At 42.5% G+C, this 23,560-nt stretch overlaps 1 protein-coding gene across 1 annotated transcript in view; it reads right to left on the bottom strand.

Annotated features, from left to right (window-relative positions):
* The window catches only part of LOC121606407 (ADP-ribosylation factor-like protein 15), a 102,408-nt gene that overhangs the window by 44,667 nt on the left and 34,181 nt on the right, over nucleotides 1-23,560 (bottom strand). Inside the window, exons 2-4 of the mRNA XM_041936713.1 lie at nucleotides 16,872-17,016; nucleotides 15,399-15,458; nucleotides 4,925-5,133 (exon numbers count right to left, since the gene is read on the bottom strand). Of these exons, the coding sequence (XP_041792647.1) occupies nucleotides 4,925-5,133; nucleotides 15,399-15,458; nucleotides 16,872-17,016 (414 nt within the window). The remainder of the gene's footprint in view (nucleotides 1-4,924; nucleotides 5,134-15,398; nucleotides 15,459-16,871; nucleotides 17,017-23,560) is intronic.

Genomic DNA, 23,560 nt, shown 5'->3' with positions numbered 1-23,560 from the left:
AACAACCAGAAGAGCTGCACCCACTGATCTCAGAGAATGCCTAAATATCTGGGCACATAGATCCTTGATATAATTTCGGACAAGGCCATTTAATGCTTTAAAGATAATTAGCAAACTTTTAAAATCAATCAAAAGTGTAGCAAGCTTAAAAAATTATTGATTTTCTCAAGACATCCTTTTTTTAACATCCTTTTTTATTATTTAGCCATGTTTCCAAGACACTAAGTTCCACAACAGAGGTGAAAGCGTGAAAGCAACTCCAAAGTCCACTAAAGGTGATAGCATGGGAACCTGGGGAGAACTGAAAATAAACTCCAGGAAGAGACCCCTGCGGATGTTGAGCAAATGTTTGGTTAACATATATAGGGTTTGCCCTCTTGCACTCTGCAGTGGTTGAGTGGGCATAACATTTCCACCCTTCTTTCGGCTTCATTTTTAACAGTGTGACACATGATGCTACCTGAAGCTGGACTCCCATTAATGAGATGAATAATGAGGGCCGTTACTTCCTTCATGAGCTTGACATACAGCATAGAGACAAAGAAACAGTGTGAGAGAAGAGGTCGAGCCGATGATTTCTTTCATAGTTGGTCTAAAATTTTGTTGCATCTTAGCAAAGATTACTCATGAGTCACTGAACACTAAGCTCCTTCAGTGACACAGCCATGAGTCAGATGATAACATGCACACACAGGCATGGTAACACTCATAATGACGATGTAATTGCAAACACACAAACGCGTTGCAAACACACACACACACACACACACACACACACACACACAAACACTTTGAAAAGCAGGCCAAAAAAATATAATAGAATCTCTATGTACCTGTAACTGAGCTCAATGCTATGGGTGCAGAACTCTAGAGGCCCAGTCTATTATTAGACTGTTGGTGGTGTTAATCAATTAAATCTGTCACCACTGACAAAGGATTTCAAAGCCTTATGTTAAGATTTTAAAAAAGCACCTGCTTGTCATAAATACACTAAATAACAACATGGGTGTATGAATGTGGAAGTCACCCTTTTTGTTTGGAGAACAAATTGATATTAGCAACTGTGTATTTAATGGAAGCGCATGTACTGGTTTGCCCAGTTCTGTTTAGCTGACAGAAGTAGCATGTACGCCGTTCATTATGAACTCGAATGGCCCACACGACACGGTGCAAAAAATTCTCATCCCTCCTCCCCAGAAGCCAGTCTCACGTGTCATCAGTGTTTGCAAACAGTTCAGAAAAGTCAATATTTCCAGCTGATGCAATGATGGATCAAATATGGCAGAGGACACATCACGCGAAGAACGGTGGGCAAGTGTGGCCCGCTCACAGACTGGATTAATTGGCTGCATTATGAGGGCCAACAAAAAGACCAGTGCTGTGGGCTTAAAGCAAGCAGTTGCCATTTAAAATATCAATAAAATTAGCGGGTTTCCGTGACTATAGTGGTTTGTGTTCAAGTGCAACAGATGGTTGCAGATGCAGATGGTCCTCTCTCTAGGCATCCATTCTTGTAATCTTTCAGAAAAGATGAAATAATCTTTTGCAGATTATGCATGTGTGTGCATGAGTGTGTGTGTGTGTGTGTGTATGTGATTTTGTCAGTGTGCAGGTCAGTGAGGTTCCAGGTTTTTGAAATAAGAGTGAGCATTGCCAATTCCATAACATCATCCTACTCCAAGAGGTAGACTGGTAGAGAATAGCTAGCAAAGAGTAAGAGAGAGAGGGCGAGAGAGCGAGAGAGAGAGAGAGAGAGGGAGAGAGAGAGAGAGAGAGGGAGGGAGAGAGAGAGGAGGGACAGACTACTCTAGTTGTGCTGTATTTTATCCCTGCCTCCACTATCAGTGATTAATTCTGTCCTGAGGGGAGGTGGTGACATGACCTACTACTCTATGACTACAACATGACATTTCTACTATCTTCTAACTATTACAGCCTGTCTGTTGGTGGAGTGGCGAACTGCTGCTCGAGACAAAGGAAAAAAAAAATGCACTCATGGGGTTTCCGAGCTGGTAAAATGTTCAGTCAGAAGTACAGTACATGTTTTCCTTCTCTGTCAATATCCAGAGAGGATTTGAGGAGCAAAACCTGTACATATATGCCCATATATAAATAACAAGGAACCTGCAGTCCTGAAAACAAGACAAGGCATGGAGGCTAATGGACTTGCAATTCACTATATTACTAGTTTCAGTTTTGAAGATTAAATGCCACACACTGACCAGCTAAACAACACAAATCACAACAGAATCTGTAACTTCAATAAGGGGGAAATACAGGCAAACAAAAAAACGGGGTACTCTGTGTTCCAGAGGCCAAAAGCTGTTTCATGGACCATTTAGCGGCAAGGATAAAAAGCAAGCATCTTGGAAGCACATGCCCTGCATGTTCTCTAACCCTGTGAAACAGATGAATGTATAAAAAAGCTGAGCTGAGACTGGAAAATCTGGCTATATCTATATATATATAAAACGAAAGAAAACTGATTATGGCCAATTGTGTGTGTTAGATATTTATGTTAATACTTGTGTTTATGGTGCTGGTAACAATTGTTTGTTGTTCAATTTGAGGGAGCAATGGTTTCTTAAAGCTCCTTCCAGATGTTTAAGCTCATCTTGAAGGTGAGCCAAAAACACCCTGTAAGAGAAACAGACCTCGTCCACTTGCATCCATAACCTTAGTCTTGCGGTCGCTACCCACAGTATCCTTACATGTGTAAAAAGCTGGTCCACTGTTCCACAATCACGATGCCGTTTGAATTTATCCTCCTGTATCTTGAACTAAACAGGCAATTGAAGCCTCCTTTTCAGCACCATAGCAAAAGAGTTCCCCAGGTGGATGAGAGGTGTGACACCTCAATAACTGAAGCACATCATGTCGCAGCATTGAAGAGGTGTGTCAACCAAGACAGCCCAACAACACTAAGAGCCTTTTGAACCTCACAGTGACTCTCTTCCATCTCTGGTACCTGGCCCTGAGAAGCTTTCTGATTACAACCTTCGCCAAAAAGATGTGGAAAGCTTTCATCTTACAACTTTGCCTCCTCCGCAGAGAGCATGTCTGTCGAGTTCAGAAGTCTCTCAAAGTGTGCCTCCCACACCACCCTGTAATATCCCCAGGCGAGGTCCTTCTCTCCCGCTGAGACGCCCCTATTCTTCTTTCCTGATTTATTGAATGCTTTGGTGAAACCTTGTTGAGGCCAACCAAAACTCCATTTTTATGAATCTGCAAAGACCTTCCACACTCAAGTTTTTGCTTTTACAACAACAAGAGCTGCAGTCCTTCTGGACTCCACATTCCTTTGGGCAAACCAAGCCTGAAAGTTTCCTTTTTCAGCTTAAACATTTCCAACAATGAATCCAATAATATTTAGTTGGTGTAAAGGGTATAATGATCCACGCTCTGGATCAATGTATCAATTCAATGATCAACAATCCAATATCATCAATGCTAAGTGACATTGATCCATGTCATCACCTTTAAGATTTATTTTGAAATTCCCATGCCACATCTGCCATTTCTCCAAGTACAATTTCTTCCTGCACATTCAAACAGCAGATGCATGTACAGCACAGTACACTAACGTTTGTCGTCTGTTGTGTCCATTTAAGTTATTTTATGAAGACATAAGACTGTTTAACTGAGCTGAATATCTTTATGAAAACAATTTCGTTGCTGCAAGAAGTCTCTTCCGCTTGTTCTCAGCTGCGTTTCTGACATGAGAACTTTTTTTGATTTTTTTATGATTCTGGAATCGGTTATTGAATTCTGGAATTGATATATATGAAATTGATTCAGATTGAGATTTTGCTTATATAAATCAATAAATAACTAGTCTGTCAGCTCATCCCAGCCCAAGTGGATAGCATGTTGCTGCTGGCTAAAAGATAAAAGAGGACCTATGACTAAAAGTGATTGTAACTTAACTCCTAGTCTGCCTCCTGTCTTCCATATAGCAAGTTCAGAGTTGCAGGTTTAAGTTACAAGTTCTGGAAGATGCGTGATGCTGCTGGGACCGAGCGAAAGGTAACATCAGCCACAACAACTAAACTCCGTTGTTAAAATGTTGTTGCAGGGATTAACTATGAGTCAGAAAAAAGCACAGTAACTTAAAAATAAGTAACCAGGCAGTGCAAGAGCGAGGGATGATTTTCTGTTTCACATAGACAGGCCTGTTGAACTGCTGGGAAATGACTGTACGACTGCCCCTTTCGACTCTCCTCCCTCCTCTCCCTGATTACTGCCTTTCAAAATCTGTTACTAATAGCTCATATTTGACTGTCAGACAGCTGTTACACTCAGCTATCCAGTCATCATGTAACTGATTGTGTTAAATGGGCATATGATATCGTCTCATATAGACTGTAGGCCCCTGAACTGAAATTAATCGAAATAATTTCATGGCAGACTTTGTGATGTCAGCAAATATCATTGCGTTTCCAACAAACTGATAAATTATTGTAACATGATAAGCTCAGGCTCCGTCCACAACAGAGAGGTGATATTTCACATGGCCATGGCTTCTGCATTAAGCAGTCAACCACTTGGCAATGTAATAGACTTATACACCTAATCTTCGAGAGGGTTGACCCACATGGCATTAACCCCACGATATTTATTGGGGCTGAGCCTTACCAGGCCCAACTGGTACAGGCCAGCAACAAGGGATTTGCCTGCAAGATCCTGTTCAAGGCCTGGCTGCAGGAGGAGCTCTTGCTTTCACTATTCTAGATGAGGTTTCTCTTTTCCTAAAACACAAATTTACTGAGATCTTTTGATCGCTCTTCGTTTGGCCCTGACCAGACCAGTTAGCCTTGGGAGACCTGACCTGGGGTGATTTCTCCAACAACACCGCTCACAGGTTGTCGTTAGATATGCATGGGATGGAACAAATTAACAATAGAACTGTGAGCGCGTAGGTTACCTGGTTTGGCGTCCTTGCAGCAGGCTTGTCCTGGTGGTTGGCAAGGATGAGGAAAGGCAGTGTGCAGAGCTGCGGGTGCTGGAGGGCTGAGTGGAGCTCGTTACGTGCCGCCTCAAGGTCCTCATCTGATGAAGCGCTGTCCAATACGAAGACTACGCCCTGTGAGCCCTGGTAGTAACGACTCCAATATTTCTTGATGTTGTCGGCTCCTGTTGACAGATGTTATGTCATTAATGTGTCAGCTTTGTAGTGGTCGTCGTCATAACTGATGTTACTGTTGTCATGTGAAAAACAAGTAGAAGACTGCTATGCATTATCAAAAAACAGTGTCAGTTTTGTAAGCAGATAAAATAAAGAAAAACTATTTGTAATCAATCTGACTTCAGAACAAAAGTATCATTATATCAATATATCAAAGATCTAAATTCTACAGTATCTTGATCTAATCTATGTTTGAAATTTCTGAGCCACGGCATCTTGAATTGGACAGTAGACGTTCTGTAACCAAGAACACCAAGCAATTTTCCAGGTAAGACACGTAATAAATGTTTATTTCCAACCAATTATTGCTGTAATGTTTGGTATGACGTTCAATCATTTGGAGGAAAAATAAGCCATTGTTAAGACACGGGAGTGATCTCCTAAGTCCTTAAAGTAAATACTCTTATTCACTGGATTATTTGAATGGAGTCTGGGCTTACTTTCAAGGCCACACTGACACTGAGTTCACAGTGAACAACATATGGTTCCTTTTTGTCTACTAATTTGGAGCAAGAACGTCCGCTCACAATGATTTAGTTCACAGCAAGTTTATTTGTTAGTGTAAGTAATTTGAGGAAGAGACCTACATGCTCACAAAATGAGTCACCCATGTCATGTCTGTTTTGCCACCACCCATCCACTACCAGTCCATCCTTTCACCTACTGACACTGAGCGCAGGCGTTGCGTTTGAAGAGGAAACATGTTTTGGTTTTGTTTTCTAGAGAAATGTTTACAAGATTCCTTTTCGATTATTCTCATGGCAAATTCCTGTGCACTTTCTTCACTTGTTCAGGGTCCAAGTCCCATCTGCTTCGTAGGATTGGTAGACGCTAACCAAGCCCCAACCACTGCCTGACCGTAACTTCAACCATTTCTCACCTGAAGCAAAACATTGCCGTGCGATTCACAGAGCTAAGTGTGGCCAGCTCATAGCCTGGGACATTTCTTGACAGGCAGACTTCAGGGCAATAAAGTCCCTTTACAATGTTCAGCGACCGTGCCCCTGTCAAAAAACTATCCCCTCACACTCAACAGCATTTTTCAATTCCAAACTCAGAAAAAAGGATCAGTCTGGTATGCACTGGAGCTCCGACACAAAGTATGGCTAGGGTGGTTATTGTTAGGTAACCTGTCTGCAAACTGGACAACTACAGTATTCTGGATCTGGAAGTGCTCAACCTTCTATAAACACAACCTTTGTTCCTTTACCTAGCAGTGAGAAAAGGCTGTTTTTGCTTAACATTTATGGCAAATTCTCATCATACTACTATTCAGCCTACCGAGAGATAAAAAGGTTCTTCGTGAGGTTAGGAAAGACTGTCCGATGACAGCATCTGCTGTCGCCCTCTCTTCATTGATGCTGACAAACTCACTCAACACCACAAACCATGATATGCTAGTCATATCCTCCATGTTACTCATGCTCCTTTAGCACTGGGACATCTTGCTCCTTTGTTGTGACTATTGGAATCCATTGTGACTGACTGAACACAAGCTGACCACAGCTGCTGATCTCTTAATGAGGAAACCCAGTTTATCTTTAGCAGAAAAAAAAAATCACACAAACCTTGACAAAAAAAAAAAATATATTTTGATATCCTTGCTCAAAAAAAGTGATGAATTCTGAACTGTGTGCTCGGGTATTTTTCTGACTAAGATATTTAAGTAAGGAAATTTTACAGTTCACTTATGAACCAGCCAAGTTCCTTTCCTAAATCAAATAGATCACAGTATTGGCTATTGTACTTCCAGACTTCTATCTTCTAATATAAAAAAGAGCTATTTTGTCTTAGGCTCTTACACTTTGCTAACTCAGTTGAATACTTCACCACACGTTTTCCATTAAATCGTTCTAAATGTTTATACACACTAACCAAACTTGTTAAGAACCGCATACACACAACTACAAAGGGTCTCATCACATTGCATACGCAAGTACATGCAATTTCTTTTACAAGGTTGCACTTTCTCTGGTTAAAATTATCCTCCTCCGTCTGGTGAGGTTACTTCCTTTGCAATCTTGTGGACTGTTGTGTTGTTATTGTTGCTCATAGTAAGATAATTGCCAAGAAGTGACGAACTGTGAGGCTGGCAAATGTTTAAACATCACGAAGTGCTCTCAGTGACATTTACCTCCCTTCGCTCATGCTCTCCCTCCCTTCCTTCTTTCTTTCCTCCCCCACTCTTTCTACTCACACCTCTCACTGGAGTGGAAAGCTATCAGACAAAGTGGCACTTGAGAGATTGACTAGGAAGTTTCTCTCATCTTTGCCTGGAAATGGTGGAATGTCCGTCACGTCTCAATGGATCTTGTTGGCAACTTCTGCCACCTATTGGTCTGACAGGAGGACTTCTAACCATGACGTCATGATTCTTGGGGGATGCTGGCAGCTCTGCTACATATCATTAATCAAATAAGTGCACCATGAGTAAGACCTCATTCCTTTGCTCGTTTTTCTCCCTTCCTCTCCACTTTCCTGCCCTTTAAGCCTTTTCTTTACAGCCTCTATATGTAGCTTGTAATTATAAAAAACGAGTTTTATACTTATCACTGAGACATGATTAGCCATAAGTCAACAGCGCAGCACAGGAGGTACTGTAAAAATAGCATGCCAGTAAAAGTCATGTCTCTTACTGACCCTGTCAAGTACTGACTCATCAGCTGGAAGACTTATTGCCTCCTTCATTCACTGCATAGGTTTGACTGTATGAATGAAATAATGAATGGCTCTAGCAAAATCAATTAACTAAATGAATCATGAACAGAGTTTGGGATATCACATGAACAAATCATCAGACAAATATGAATTAGATCCTTTTAATCAGCTCATTAAAAATATCACGCAGCACAGTGCAGTTCTTCTGGTATGTTTTGTTGTACCTGTCACAATTTTTGCTGTATCCATGTTCCCTAAACTTTTAGTCTACTTCTAACTTCACGACTTGCTTTTCCCGGAATACCTTTCAGCATCCTTTTCACTTGCCTGGACTTGATGCATTTAGCTTCTGGTTTAATGTGTAGGTGCAGACCAACAAAGCGAGCCATCGTGTTAGTAATGGAAAGAGAGCAACAATTTCCAGTCAGGACAAAATATCATAAAATATATCTCATGGCTGCACTACATAATTGTCTACTGAGGCTACTCTTGGCAAAAGAAATTGGTATCTTTTGCTTTTTCAAGATGGATTTATTCCCTGTTTGAGTTGTTAAACATTGATGCAAAACGGTGCGTCAGCTACAGGGTATGTCCTCTTCTGTTGTGATGGAATAAGCCTAAAACTTACTGATTACCTTAACTAAGTGTTTGTGCAGGAGTGTTAACTGGTTATCCTACACAACTTCACTACAGTTCTCCTGGAAATATCAGAGGCAGAGGAAAAACATTTAATGTGACTTGAACCGTACAGGCCACATTTTTTGTACCAGTAAGCATGTTTTTATGCCCTCTACATGCAGCATTTTATGAACCAATGCTATGACTCTAACATTTTCTGATACTATTACACTGTGGAAAAAAAACAAGTATGTGATGTCAGTCTGTGACATCAGAGAGTAACCCTCTCTGGGATCAAATGGATAGAAATCTGATCAGAGGAAAACACCTCGCCCAGCCCACCCATCCCTCCCTTCTTCAACCCTCTGTAGCAAAAAAGACAGCCAGAAACAAGCAGTCTAATTACTTATTCAATGTACTGCATACAGTATATGAATGTTTGACATTTACGCATGGTTTGAGGTCTGGGAGACATGAATCTTAATGATTGCATTGCATGTGCTATGCTTCGTGGACATTTGATGATTCATTGCGTATGCACAGCCAACTGCTACCGGCCACTGTTATGAGAAACACTTTCCCCGGACATAAAACATTTCTTAGGATTATTTTTCCGTTGTGTTGTAAGAAAAGTAAATTAACAGTAAAATTTCCTATAGCTTTGTGCTTTTGAGTTCACATTAAGTAAAGCTTCAAGTTGTACCTTTTAGGGTTAAAACCATTGGCTGATTCATCGATGGACAGAAAACTAATCAGCAACTATTTTGATGATGCATTTTCAAGTCATTTTTCAATCATAATGTCAAACATTACATAGGTCCAGCTTTTACATGGTGAGGATTTGCTGCTTTCCTTTATCTTATGTGACATGGTCATGGTCTTTTTGGGCTTGAGCAAATAAGTCAGTTAAATCAAGAAATCAATCAAGAAAACAATTGGTAGATCAATCGAAAATGATAATAACTGTTAGTTGCAGCTGCAGTAGTTTTAAGTCTTGGCTAAAATTATGAAATGTTCAAAGCGCAGCAATACAAAGTGCACCTTATTTGGCTCACAATATGATCTGAAACCCGCAGTTTCACTAAGAAAAACAAAGAATGCCCATGCAAAAATGCAGGGACATTGGCTGTGTATATGCAAATACAGCATATGTATTTGCTGGCGTGTATTCAATTAGCTCTATTTAGGCAACATTCGAGCTTGTTGAGGTTAAGGGTTTGGGGTCACAAAAAGTGAAGCTCAAAACATGTTGTGAAAATGGTATGTTTTTCAGATTCTGTGAAAGTCATGATGCAAATAGTGCAGGAAGAGGGAGGAAGTGTGACTATGAGATAATAAACCAAACTTAAGGCAAATGCCAGTAAAACATAAGGAAGCATTTATACAGTAAAAATGAAAAGCAGATAGTCCTCTGCTTGAATTCATATTCTCCCTCAGTTGTGTTTACTGGCTGGTGTTTCTGAATTCATCCGCTAATTCAAACAACTTGAGATGGTCTACATTTCAAAAATGAGTACACACAATTGAAACCTACTACCCTATATTTCCATTTGGTCTAAATTAGGCTACTGTTGAGGCCTGCTCTGTTTGTTGTTAGGTACCGATGCAGGTATGGTTTCAGATTCAGCTTCAACAACACTTTTTCATACATTTCTGCCTTCACGCTTTTTGCCGGCTTTTATCTCGAACAAAACGCAAACATGTTGCTAATCAGGTCTTTTTTCACTCTTGAAAGTTGAAACACTGAAAGCAACCCTCTTTGAAGTCTCCCTAACGAAAAACAGACAGTGTTTTTTCTCTGAACAACACAGCTACAATACAGTGATGGGAGGGAGCGCTGGGACCAGTGAGGGAGGCCTCTAGTAATAAAGTTTGCTTACTTCATTGAGGAATGAGCTGGGGCTGGAGCTGGAGTGAGGTGGAAAACACTTCAGCTGTTGATACACCCATCAACCTGCAGTCTTAGCAGTGTCTGTTTCTAAGTAAACAGTTCCTGTGTGAGGCCTAGCCTGAAATGCACATCAGTCCCTCTCATTAATGCACATAATTGACAAATCTGGTTTACAGAAATGTGGCACCTCTTTAATAAGACATAAATGCGTTGTGTTACATTCCCCTCTTAGATACTCTGGACCCCTCCATTCAATTAGGTGGGCCATTTTCATCATGGGCCACTGTGACTGATGCAGCTGTTTATAGTTATAGACAAGTAATGTGACTGGCTGATAGTATAATGATTAATCTCCACACCCTTTCTATATATACTCCACTTTACCCAACCCACATATAGGCCGCTGTCCCTATTGCTGACTTTAAATGGAACTTGGGGGGGGGGGGTTATATGGGCTCTTATGTATTCTATATGAAGGCAGCATATATAGGGGTATATATATATATGGGTCTGTCCTCAATGACTTTTTGCATCACATTATCACATCATTACTACACACTGTAGTAAATAGAATATACACTGTTCTACCTTCAGTCGGTTTGGCTAACAAACTTTCAAAATACAAATTAGCTGTCCCTTACAGTATCTGCGATGCACCATTCACCCAGCTCCAACAAAAAAAACCAAACATCAAATAGGGTAACATCCTTGAATGAGGCCTCAAATAGAGATCAGTTACACATCCGTTCTGAGTAGTCCCAAATCAGAACAGTCTGCGACTGCCAGCATCTGCTTTAAACCCGAATGACAATTTACAAATTATTTTACTTTTGGTCGTGTCTTTTCCGATGCATAAGAAAAGCTTCCCTGGTGGGCAAAGTAACACACACTGTGGTCCTATTTGATAGTAATAAGAACCACATTGGGTCTGTGATAACTACAACGTGGTGGTTTTGTTCTGAGATGTGCTCACATACTTCCTTTGCCCGCTGGTGGTCATAGACGACTGCTAAATGTTCTGTGATGTCATTGCATCTCGGTCGCCTTCCCTCATGCTCTCTGTATCTGTACATGATAAACTAATAATGGATGATAAGGTGGACTGTGACAAGTACAAATTTACACAAATGTAACATATTTACACACAGCGCAACACACACGATCATCTAACAAATAAAAGCGCATGAACCTTTAAACTGGCACACTGAAGCAAACATATTTTACTATAAATTCTCTGATTTCCACTGCACTGGTATAGAGAAAAGAACTGGAAAGCATGGTGATACAAATTGTATAAACAAGAATGCTGCATGTGTGCAAATATCTACCACTTTCCTTCTAATCGAAAGCCTCAACAGCGACGAACGGTGATTATTAGGACCACTTCTTCATCAGCTGTCATTGCGTGGCATGAATGCACGCTGTGAAATGGCCCGTCTAGACTTGACGTCATGTCACTGTCCAGACATACACACACACACACACACACGCACAAAGACATGCGCACAGACATACTTAATAGATTCCTCTCCGTGTCCCCGGAGGTGCCCTTCCCACCTAATCCTCATACCTGGCACCAGCTGCCTGCCAGACTCAAGATCCCCAGATGCAAAATTCTCAATGTCAACCGACCGTGCTGGTAATCTTAGAGTGAAAACGCACAATTGACTCTGATTATTTGATTTCTGGTTAATTTTCAGATTACTTTAACCAAGTAAGCAATACAACGTGCCGTACAGGTGATACTACCTCTGTGTTCCAATCTCATATGTTGATAAGAGGCTATGATAGAGCACAAGATGATTTTCCACCTTCCTCAACACTGCCGACTAATATTTTTCTCCTACTCTGTGTCATATTTCTAAACCAAGATTGATAAGAATTAAGAACAACAGTAATATGTGACACTGCAGCCTGATGAACATTTTTCTATTTTTTCAGCACATGTTAGCTGATGGCTCTGAGAGAGGACAGGCTCTGTAGTGAGAGGCCATACAGTTTTTCTTCTAGTGTGCACATGTGTCTGATTTTTACAAATAGTCTGCTGTTCAGCTGTGGAAACCGATTTATTTAGACTTATTTATGTCAGTTTAGCTTCGGTTGGACGTTGGATTTAATTATTTTCGTCCTTTCATCCTGCCACTCTGCTGTCACAGTCATACTTTGCCTGTTTGAAATTTTTTGCCATGCGCACATGTAGAAAACCAAGTTAGGAAACCTGTTATTCATATACATGACCAGGAAATCAAGTTCCTCCAGGAAAAATCTCTCTCTATTAACCGGATTTCTCTTAATCCTTTACTCCAGTTAAAGGAACTGGGTTTCTCGATTACATTATATTGAAGAAATCAGGGCACAGCAAACAGCTGACAGTAACTAGGTTATTTACATGTATGTAAGAAGAATGAAAGAGGGCAATAGTAAGAAAATGGTCCGGGACAGGAGACAAAAGGGAGAGGAGGAAAACAAAAACGTAAGCCAAAGGTGAAGATGAGAAATAGAACACATGAAAACAAGACAGCAGGGACCTCAATGACAAATGCATGAGCGGGACAAACGTATAGCCCGGTCTGAATCATTATAGGCACCATACCATCAGGGTTGCCTGCACATAAGCTGCTTTGTGCCTCTGGTTTAAAGGACAGCTTGCGCTTATGACAATCTGGCACAGTGCACTCAAGGCAGGGAGAGTTAAAAATGCATTACCAGGCTTAGCAACAATACAAGTTACAGTTTTGAGTCAACTACACTTGCAGGGGTTCACAGCCTGCAGCATTTTAATGATAGAGAAGAGAGCTGGCTCCTAAACTGACTACAAGCGCCATGTCAGGGTCGCGCTCTGTTCTTTAGCTGTATGCAAGATTTCTCTGCGTGCCAAAGGTGTTGACCTTAACACTTGCTTGTTTCCCATGTGCCTTCTTCCTGTTCAACTTAAACCACTTTTGCCTCCAAGATGAAATTGGTTGAGCAATAATCAGGCTCACCCTGCCAAGCAAACAGCAAGGATAGAATAACGGCATATAAAAAGGGTGGAGGTTTGGGCTTTTATGAGGAAGGATTTCACGTGTTTTAACTGCTCTACTTGCTCTACCGAAAGGAGCAAATACTTACGAATAGTTAATGTATCAGCATTTGAGATTTACATGTTCTTTTCCGATCTCCGGCACTTAAGTTCACCTGCATACACAAGACTTGCTTTAAATTTCTTACTGTAAAGGGAGAATACCTCATCGACATTCAATGGGCTTTCCGGTGGGAGAGGAAGGAAATACATGGGAAGTGCTTCACTTCTTCATGCTTCTCAACAAGCGCTTCTTCCATTGCCTTAGTCAAGGCTGAGTGAAGAGAACAAGCCACAAAGGTATTGTGTAAAACAAGGTTTCTGGGGTCAGGAATACTGATGGCTGTGCGTCACATCTTGTGTCATTTTTCTGCATCATTGATGCGGTGCAAAATAACATAAAACTAAACCAGGCATGTTTGCTTGTTTTAAAGCCATCGGGAAAGGGGGGGCTGGGGGAGAATACTGACAGAAAAGGGAAGTGTTGAGTAAGTCAGAAACAGTGCGGAAAGGAGCCGCTTTAATCAGGAACACAATCTGAAAGTCTCGTTATGAAAACTGACCAGTGGAACATTATGCACTCTCCTGACTCCACATTTGCGTCAAATATATTTGGAACTTTAAGAGTACGCCTTCATTCAGCCAAACAAATGGGTTGCACGTCAACATTTCACCTCAGACAGAAACCTAAATCTGATACTGCACTCCAAATAAAAAAGTAGTCAGCAGAGGCGTCAAAACATCATGTGCTTGTTTTTTACCCTCTCCAACCCATCCATAACGGATGGCACCATAAATCGCTCAGATTCTTGTGCTCTGTGTATTTACAAGAAAAGGAGCAGGGGAGTAAGGGTCCGCGCAGGGGGGGCAAAGAGAAAAAGAGAACAGATTTCATCATCCTTTGCTGTGGTGGCAGCCTATACTAACGTATCTAAATCAAACATGTCATCCATGGGACTAGTGTTTTTCCAACCACAATAATGTCCCACCAGACTGGCTTTGAACCAATCCAGAAAAACCTCTTTTGAAAACCCCCTAATGCACTCTGTCCAAATTTGGTAGCACCCTCGTTGGTGGTCCCCCGGTGCCTCTTTGTGTGTGTGCGTGAGTGTGTGTGTTAGTGTCTGTGTCTGTGCGTGTATGTTTTTCATCTTTTCAGGAGGCTAGGTCGGGTGAGCCTTCAAAACATGCACTGCACCTGTCATATGCCTATAGTGCGCTGAAAACAACATAAATTATTTCAACTCTCAACATAACATGGAATTTTCTCGTGTCGCTGTGCTGCTTTTAGGAGAAGGGACAGTGCTGATGTCTCCCTCTCTTAAGACTCCCTTTAAGGACTGGAAGTCTCCCGCTGCATTTGATCTGTTTACGAATCTCCACCTCAAGATCACTCATCTGTGCTTATTAAACGGCTTCCTCGAGTGCTGTGCATTTCCAGGAATAACAGGGAGCAGACTGCACAGCCACTTCAAAACACACTAACAGGTCTGACGTCTGTACACAAACGTCAGTGCCTGACCGAAAGGTGTGATGCTACTGGAGGTAAAAAAAAAACAAAAGTGAGTGAAAGAGTGAAAGGAAAAAGATAAAAAAAAAGGTCTTTAACAGGGCAAATCTGCACATTTGTGTAATGAGATAAATTATAAACTTAATATGATTTCATTGTATTCATGTGAAAGTAAATAAACCCCTAAATCTTCTATTATTCTACCTGCAGTTTCTCGCCAAAGATGGTTGTTGTGTTCTTTAATGCAGTTTTCCAATCCCCAGCCACAAGCAGATGCCCACTGAAAGTTAGTGTGGTGCTGCAGCCGATGAACCTGCTAACATCTGGGTTGGCCCCACAAGAAAACTGCCGGCCGACTGTCTATTTGACCTAACACAGTTTCACTCACAGATTCACACTGTGGGTTTCACGTGAGGAAATTGTCAAATTCAGTTCTGAAAGCTTTACAGGCTAAGGCTTGGCATGCATTTCTTACCTCCAAGTTCTTTTACATTCAAGATGGCATTTGGAAATGGCACTGCTTTGATGCTGAAACCTGGGAGGAGAGAGATGAAAATCCATTATTGTATTGGCGTAATGAAATTGTGCCTGTGTGCGTGCGTGCGTGCGTATGTGTGGACGGCACATGTTCGGAGTGATGAGAGTCAACTTTTAGGAATGTTGGCTGGATGTGAGAGAGTGACTAAAAAAAATGGATTTCTAAAAAAAAACAAAACAAAAAAAAAAACACATTCAATCATTTAGCTTCCCCAGGATATTTAGTGTACCTTTTCCAAACCACCAGCTGGTGAACACAAAGAGGACTGACAGCATATTTGTCTTGTAAAAACTAGAGAACCTAACACTTTGTGTGGTCCGGGTTAGCAAAACAGAAAAACAAGAAAAGCTAAACAGAAAAGTGTTTTGTTCAGCGTTGTAGTTAGTGGAGCACAGAACTAATGCCTGAAGTGCCACCACGTATTATGTGGTTTGTTTCTGCGGTTGCATGCGGTGGGAAATAGTAAAGAAACCCAGCGAAGGAAGAGGTTTAATGTTGCTCAAATTATGCTAAATTGTCTTGGTGGGAATTCCTTTCCTGGAAACATTCACAAACAGGAGGAGAGATGGGGAGAGACAAACGATTATGATTTTATAAACATCTGAATTAACTGCTAAATGTGGTTTTTAAGCAACAGTGCAAAATCATGAAGTAAGAAGCGAGGGGGGAAAACAGGAGACTTTCCCCTCATTGTTCTTCATTATCTTCCCTCTGTAGACGTTGGCAGATGCAGACAGTGCTGACAGCTAAATCTCATTTCAGAGAAATATGCTAAAAATTATTCTCTGCAAAGGTAAGTAATCAACATATCTGATCTATAAAAGCCTACTGAGTGGCAGACGCAGACAGGTTTTCACTCCCTTGGCTACAGGCAGTACATTTGGGAATTACTTTATATTTAGCTTCTACTGGTGAAAGTGCACAATGACTAAATCTAAAATGGGACTTCTGCAACAGCTCAACTGCTGTAGCTGACTGCTGACAAAGCCAGGGGAGGAAAGAGGAATGTCAGTGTCCTTGAGGGATCGCATTGTGTATATGGAAAGCAGAACGTCGACTACCAAGAGGATGATGTACTAACCCTAAAGCCTCCTCTTCTGGACATACTTAACACCAGCCTCCCACTTGACTAGAAGAAAGAAGCTGAGTATTGGCTGGTAAGATACAGCAGAGCGTTTCTGGCATGAGCGCCGGAAGACTTTGGAAGACACACTGAAGACGTGCTTCCCCCTATTGGAGAGCTGTAATACCTGGATAGTATTATCTATGTGTGCTTCTAATCCAGAGGACAACATGTTCTTGAAACATGAAAGTGCACGTGAGGGAAGGGAGATGAGCATATTTGTGGAAGCTTCTATTTATGCCTTTTTACTCTAAAAAAAAAAAGTTCCACATAACATATGCACATACCTGTTGTAGGTACGATGCCGTCGCTGCCCTCACTGCAGAGGCGTGAGAGCAGGCTGGTCTTTCCAGCACCTGTCAGGCCAATGCACACCACATCATACTCTGGTCTTGGCGGTGGGGGTCCTTTACAGCACAGTGCCCGGAAACACTAAAAAAAATCAATCAATAAATAAGATGAATGCTTTGGAAACACAATGATTAAGTCTCTCTGACTCTGCAAGAAGACTTAAGGGCATTACAGCTGTCTGTTGTGTCATATGATGAAGCAGGAAATAATCTGGGAGTAAAATGTTGAGCCGTGGTCCACCAGAAAGCATGAAAAGAACAAAAGACTAAAACCACAAGATGTTTTACTTAATATAATCATGTCACACAGTAAAAGTCTAAATGAAAACTATACTTAAAAAAAAAAAGATGTGAAAGGAACAAGGAGTGTTAGAATAATGCATCTTAGCACTGGTGCAACATGTTTTTGTCTGCAGTCTGTGTGTGCGTGGACCTTGTCTGACTAGGCCCTTATGGCGACCAGAGGCAGACCTGTCACTCCATGAATCACGGCCTAGGACTGAGGGCCTGCTGTGAGACATTAAGGGGCAAATGCAGTGTGAACCGTGAATGAGATATTTAAACTTGTGTGGAGAGATCAGTATCCAAAACTAAAAAGAGATCTCTTTTATTAGCAAGACAGGAACCAGTCTGGACAAGGCAGGGCAGACACACACAAACACGCATGCACACATGCGCGCACGCTCACACACACATGCACACACCCATCTACTATATCACATTTCAGGTGGAAGAACATCAACACAAGATTGCTTACTGCTCTTGTCAGGGGACGACCCTGTTCAACACAGTGCTACTCTGTTCAATCAAAGACTCTGACAGGAAGGAAAACACACGCACAAGTGTACATGAACTGCTCCACATCTGTGCGCACATTCTCCAGGTGTGCTTGGGCATGCCATTACAAATGTATATACCCCAGCGGGGAGAAGCAGATATAAACAAATGAGAGGATAAACAAATATTCTGTGTCAACGTTCAAGTATCTTTGGCAAACGTTCAAGATTTCCGTTGAGTAGAAGGCGACAAGAAGTCCTATCGAAAATTTGGTTTTAACCGCAGCTCAGTTCTTGTCTTGAGATCAGCAAAACGAGGCTTTTCCTCAGACCAGCGACTGCTGCGAGACACAACCACCGCTTCTTTCAAATTAGAGGGGAACGAGATGGCAGGAAAAGAGTGGTGCAGCCTCAATTCTTCCGCATACCCCCAGACATCAGTGACCACCAGGGTCAGTTTTCAGAGCCGTGCCAAAACAGAGCTGCTGTTTGATGGAGATGTGGGGAATCTGCTTCAACAGAACCAGACGTCGGCTGAGCAACCTGACCCCCCCGACTCCTCGGTGAACCCGCCAGTCTGCTCAAACAGGAAACATTCTCCTTTTCCAGAAAAACGGTAAGATCAGAAACACACGCGCGTCAGATGGGGGAACACATGTAAAAACTTGGTTTGATGAGGTCATTCTATTCTCTTTCTGGCTCTCTTTTCCCCTGTCGCCTCTGCCCCCCACCCCCTACCTTCCCTGAAGCTACGTGTAAAGATGTAGACGGTGAAATCTGCCCCACAGCCGTCAATCCCCCAAACTGAGTTGATCTTTCAGGGGAAGCAAGGGGTTGAGACAAGGAGGAATGGAAAGACTATGGAAGAGCTAGTATGGAGTAGCTATAAAGTTGCTATGAGTTGGATGATTGTTATTTATTCACTCCCTTAAAAATTTATGACTAGACCAAGTGTACATGACAAAGACACGGAGAAGGTTGCTGCCTTATTGGCTTTGTGGGAGCGGACGGACAGGACAACTCCCACCACCTCTCCCTCCACATACAGTGCAGGTTTCACAACAGTTACCAGAGGAGCATCCAGGGCCTGACCCTGGGGTCCCAATGTACACAGTGGCCCCTGTGAGAGAGAGAGATGGGAGCTCCCACCTCTGGCCCTCTTTGACAGCACAAGATTGACGAGGAGAGCTTGCTCAAAAGGCTCACAGGAGAAAAATAAATATGTCCAAAGGCCTTTGCTTACATCGAGACATGCCCCTCCCCTGTCAACCACACACTCAGTGATCTGAGAGTCAGTGTGCTGTGTCACTGAGACAGAGAGGCCAAATGAGACTGTCCGATGATGACTACCTCCATAAATCTGCAAGGCATCCAGACGAACAGCTGAGATTAAAACTGGAAATTGAATTCGACATACACAGTCAACAGTTCCCTAAATGTTGTTTGAGTGATTTACAGTACGTTCAACAGGCAGGCGCCTTCAAAAGGCGGAAGAGACCGATTTATAAAAATATTCTCACATGTACTGTCACCAAAAAAAACATGTGTCTATGGGGGCTCATTAGCTTTACTTCCTTTCCGTTTATTCAGGCTACTATGAAACTACTATGTAGCCACCTGTGCATTGAAAAGAAGGCAATATTTAAGAAAAAAACCCAAATAAAACCTTGCAACTCCTTGCCAAAACACTCTCCATAAAAAGTCTGCCATTCCTAGACTTTATTGATTGGCTGCCTCTTATAGGATTGGACATGTTTTAATTGTGCTTCCCTGAAAGACCTGCCGAGACATTACCTCACTGTGGTTGTGAAAGCTGATTAGCTAGGCTTTATGTAAATGAGAAAACACTGTCGAATATAAATATCACTGAAGACATAGCCAGGCTGCATTTTTTCAGATGAATGTCTCCTTAAAAGATGCATGACAGAAAGAAGGAAAAAACAGCCCCCCAGCCTCCAATTTGAAAAAGATGTCAAGACATTTAATGGTTGACATGTGGGCCTCCTGGCAGCGGACCAGAGCTCAAGCACACAAGAACAGAAGCTGAGGACACTACTGCTGGTCTACCGGTGGTTGTGTACGGATGGGTCAGAGCAGATCCATAACTCTACAGATGCTGAACTTAATAACATTTGGTTAAAAGCCCTGAAGAGTTCAAAAGCACATCAGTGGTATGAGAGGAAAATAAATATCACAGTTGATTTTTCTATGATGTTTTCCGTCAAAAAAGGTTCCAAGTCCCACCAGCTGCTATAGCATGCAGCCTAACTAACACCACCATGGAGCCCGCTGTCCTCAAGTGACCGTCTGTTGATTTGCATAGTGTTAACACACGGCATGTGCATGGATATTTGGGCAGTCCATACAAGGAAAAAGATCAAGGCACAGGCTTCAGCCACTACAAACTGAGGGGTTCAGTTGGAGTTGAAAATTTTCAAGGAAAACGGTTTTGTCAATGAGTCATAACCCATTGCGTTGCAAATTCACCTGACGTAGCTGGAAAGAGCAGGAGTCAGGCTCTTTTTAGAAAACCACTTTGTATTTTTAGAGGTAATAAATGTGGGTTAGAGGGAAGCCACTACCACCGCAGCAGACTAGTTCGTGTTTCACTCTCGTACTCTCTGGCTACTCTCGACACACCACAGAACAGGAAAATGAGCAGTGGCATGACACCATGTTCCAAACTGAAGTACCCCAACAAGCTGTGTAGGAACACACATAAATAATAGCATAATAGTATAATTGTATAATAGTAATAGAACAAGTAATGTGTCTGTGCAGCACTAAAACACCTAAGCAGATGTGTAGCATCAGTTAATGATGTTGCCTGAATACTCAGGACAACCACATAATTAATTGAATGTCTTGGCCAGAAAAGGTTAGCAGTCTTTTGGGATCATTAGGATCATTACATAGTATTGTGTCTATCCAGATGTTTGGCTACCATTATCCAAACTTACGAAATTCCACACTTATTATACACAACTGCTTGGGTAGTTTAGATTAGAACATTTCACAGAAAAAGGCGAATAAGGTGCTTACATTTAAGTCCATGGTCGCTAAAGCAGAGTTATTAGAAATGTTTCTAAAAAATACCAAACATGTCACGCGGAATCATATGAATTTTCCATTTGAACTAACAGTGCAGCCATTGAGGGCATGATTTATTCGTTATCATCAATGATTGACCTCTCTGATCAGCATCATCGCTGCCAATGGAAAATACCACAGCCGGCCAATAAGGCATACAGATATATTGGGGGGTTTTCAGTGGGTCACGCAAATCACGTATCACATCATGATCTTGTTGACAGCAATACACTCTGGGAGTTCACCAAAAATTCCCCAAGACCGTGTGAAAAAAAAAAGTAGTGCTCTGGTTTATAGTGAGTAAGTGCTTATTGACTGAGTCACCTGAACTGGGCATACACCTCATTTTGCATTTTGGCAAAAACAAAGGGGGTGATAATCTAGAAACAAAGGGAAAAGCTAAAAGCTAAAGGAAATCTGTTATCAAGATGTAGACTTAGGTGTGCTGGCTATGTACACTATGTTTAGCATAAGCCTCAGGAACACAAACCATGTGCACTTCCAGTAAAAACCAATGCACTGGGTCCTGTCCTTGCCCAGCACGCCTGCGGTGTGTCACACTTCCTCTTGAAAGGTAGGTTACACATCAACTGATATGCTTGAACTGTTTGCACTTGGCCCGGTGATGGTGCTAATGAGTGTAATAATGCCTGTTAAAATCTGTGGTATCACATTTACTTCCCGGCATTTCCAATAGCTACACACACCAAAAAGCAAACCATGACTTCCTGCTTGGCTGCCAATTTACACAAGCTGTGTATCTTGCTTTCCCAACAACAGCGGAGCCACCAAAGGAAAGAGGAGAGGAGGCGGAGAAAAGGGAAAGGACATCCGAGACACTTGCCTCTGGGAGTTATACCCACCATAGACAGGCAGACACAGGACACGGACGGGCAAGCAGGCCGTTTTTATTTTTCCAGACCAAGTGTCGGGACAACACTTGTGTGCAGGGCTCACTCCTGACCTTTGGAAATGACAGTCCTTTATATGGGCGTCCCGACGGAGGAGCGGCGCGAACAGATATGTGTGTAATACACACCGGCCACAGTCATAACACAGGCCTGCAAAACCAGGGGTAAGCGGAGGGCGGGAGTGAAGAAGGGCATGCAGGAAGGCAGTCTGTCAGGGATGGAAGGAAGGGTAGAGGGGAGCAGGGGAGGTGGAGGGGGTGTGTGGGCAAAGGGGGGATGGAAGGGGCACATTCATTCATCCTCATTCATCTTCTCCCCCCTTCAGTTGTTGTTGTTATTTGCCGCTTTGAAGCTGGATGGGGGGTGCACGGTGGGACACAGTGTGGTTCAGTACAGTGAGGGAAGGGGGTGTGTGGGGCGCACTGCATGCCATTCTCGTTAAGGGGTGAGAGAGACATGCTAGACACACAAGACTGCTCGCTGGACTCTTCCCATGGTTAGCTGTTACCGCGCCAACCACAGACAGCTTCAGGCTTGGGTCCCCGCCACACCTCGCCACCCACCCCCCCTTTATTCTGCTTCATATCATAACACATGTTTCAAGCCAAGACGTTTGGTTGCTCAAGTCCCCCTGATGTTTTGATAACACCTCCTCCACCCGCTTTCTAACCACCACCGCTGCCACCACTCGCCTCTCGTGGCAGCACATTTCCCTCCCTGAGGGCGCAGGCGAGATGATACCGGAGGCACGATGCTTGTCACTACATGCACGATCGGCTGGTTTCTTAAAACCTTAATTGCGAGATAAAACAAACAAAACGTGGATTTGGCAACAAGCGCTGTGACACGCTTTCAACTGTAGCCGCGGGTGATGAAATACAAGATTTACTGCACTTCAAAAATGATGGCCAACTAAGGACACTAAACAGGTGCCATTCATTACCCCCGCATCAGAAATAGATCCCTGTACAAACACAGACACCTACACACACACATACACGCACAGGCACACACACAGACTCACATACACTGAAAGAGTACACTGGAACATTTGGAGGATGCACGTCACTCCCATTCCATGCCTCCACGGTGTACATCCAGTTGTGTGGAATGTTTTTGATGCAGTGAATGCTGAATATGTCCACTGTTGACTCGAACATCTTAAAACACGATATCACAGAGACCTACTGGACTGAAATGACAGACAAACAGCAATAATAAGATGACCCTGTCTGCACCAGCTCAACATCCCGTCTGGTGAAGTAGACCGTGTCTTACTTAAGTCGACAAAACAACCCACAACCCATTATGCCTGCATGTCTGTGTGTACGGGGAGGCCCTGTTTTAAAGCTGATTTGCTTGTCACTGTTTTGCAGGCACATCATCCCCTTATTCTGAAGCAACATCCTTCCTCTCTCTCTCTGTCCCTCTCTCCTATCACCCCCGCTACCCAATTCATTCATCCCACTTCTGTCTGTCTGGGCCTCGTTTCAGAGCTCGAACACTATTGCCCTGACGCTAAGGTGTCTGGACAAGGAGACAAGCTGGAACACACACACACACACACACACACACACACACACACACACACACACACACACACACACACACACACACACACAGTGAGAGAGACAGAGAGTGAAGTTAGAGCGCCCCCCAGCTTTCTGCTGGAACACACTGCATCTATTGCACTGCAAAGGGAGAGGCAATGCATTGCAGTAACTCTTTTACTGTAACTGAATTAGCATATTGTACTCTTCTGGTAACAAAAACAATGAAGGATTTTGAACAAAAGAAGGAAAAGTTAAAACAAAATTAACAAAAGACAATAAGCCAAATAATATGATAG

Source organism: Chelmon rostratus, chromosome 5 (genome assembly GCF_017976325.1).
Source record: "Chelmon rostratus isolate fCheRos1 chromosome 5, fCheRos1.pri, whole genome shotgun sequence".
Lineage (NCBI taxonomy): Eukaryota > Metazoa > Chordata > Actinopteri > Chaetodontiformes > Chaetodontidae > Chelmon > Chelmon rostratus.
This window is presented reverse-complemented; position numbering and strand designations above follow the sequence as displayed.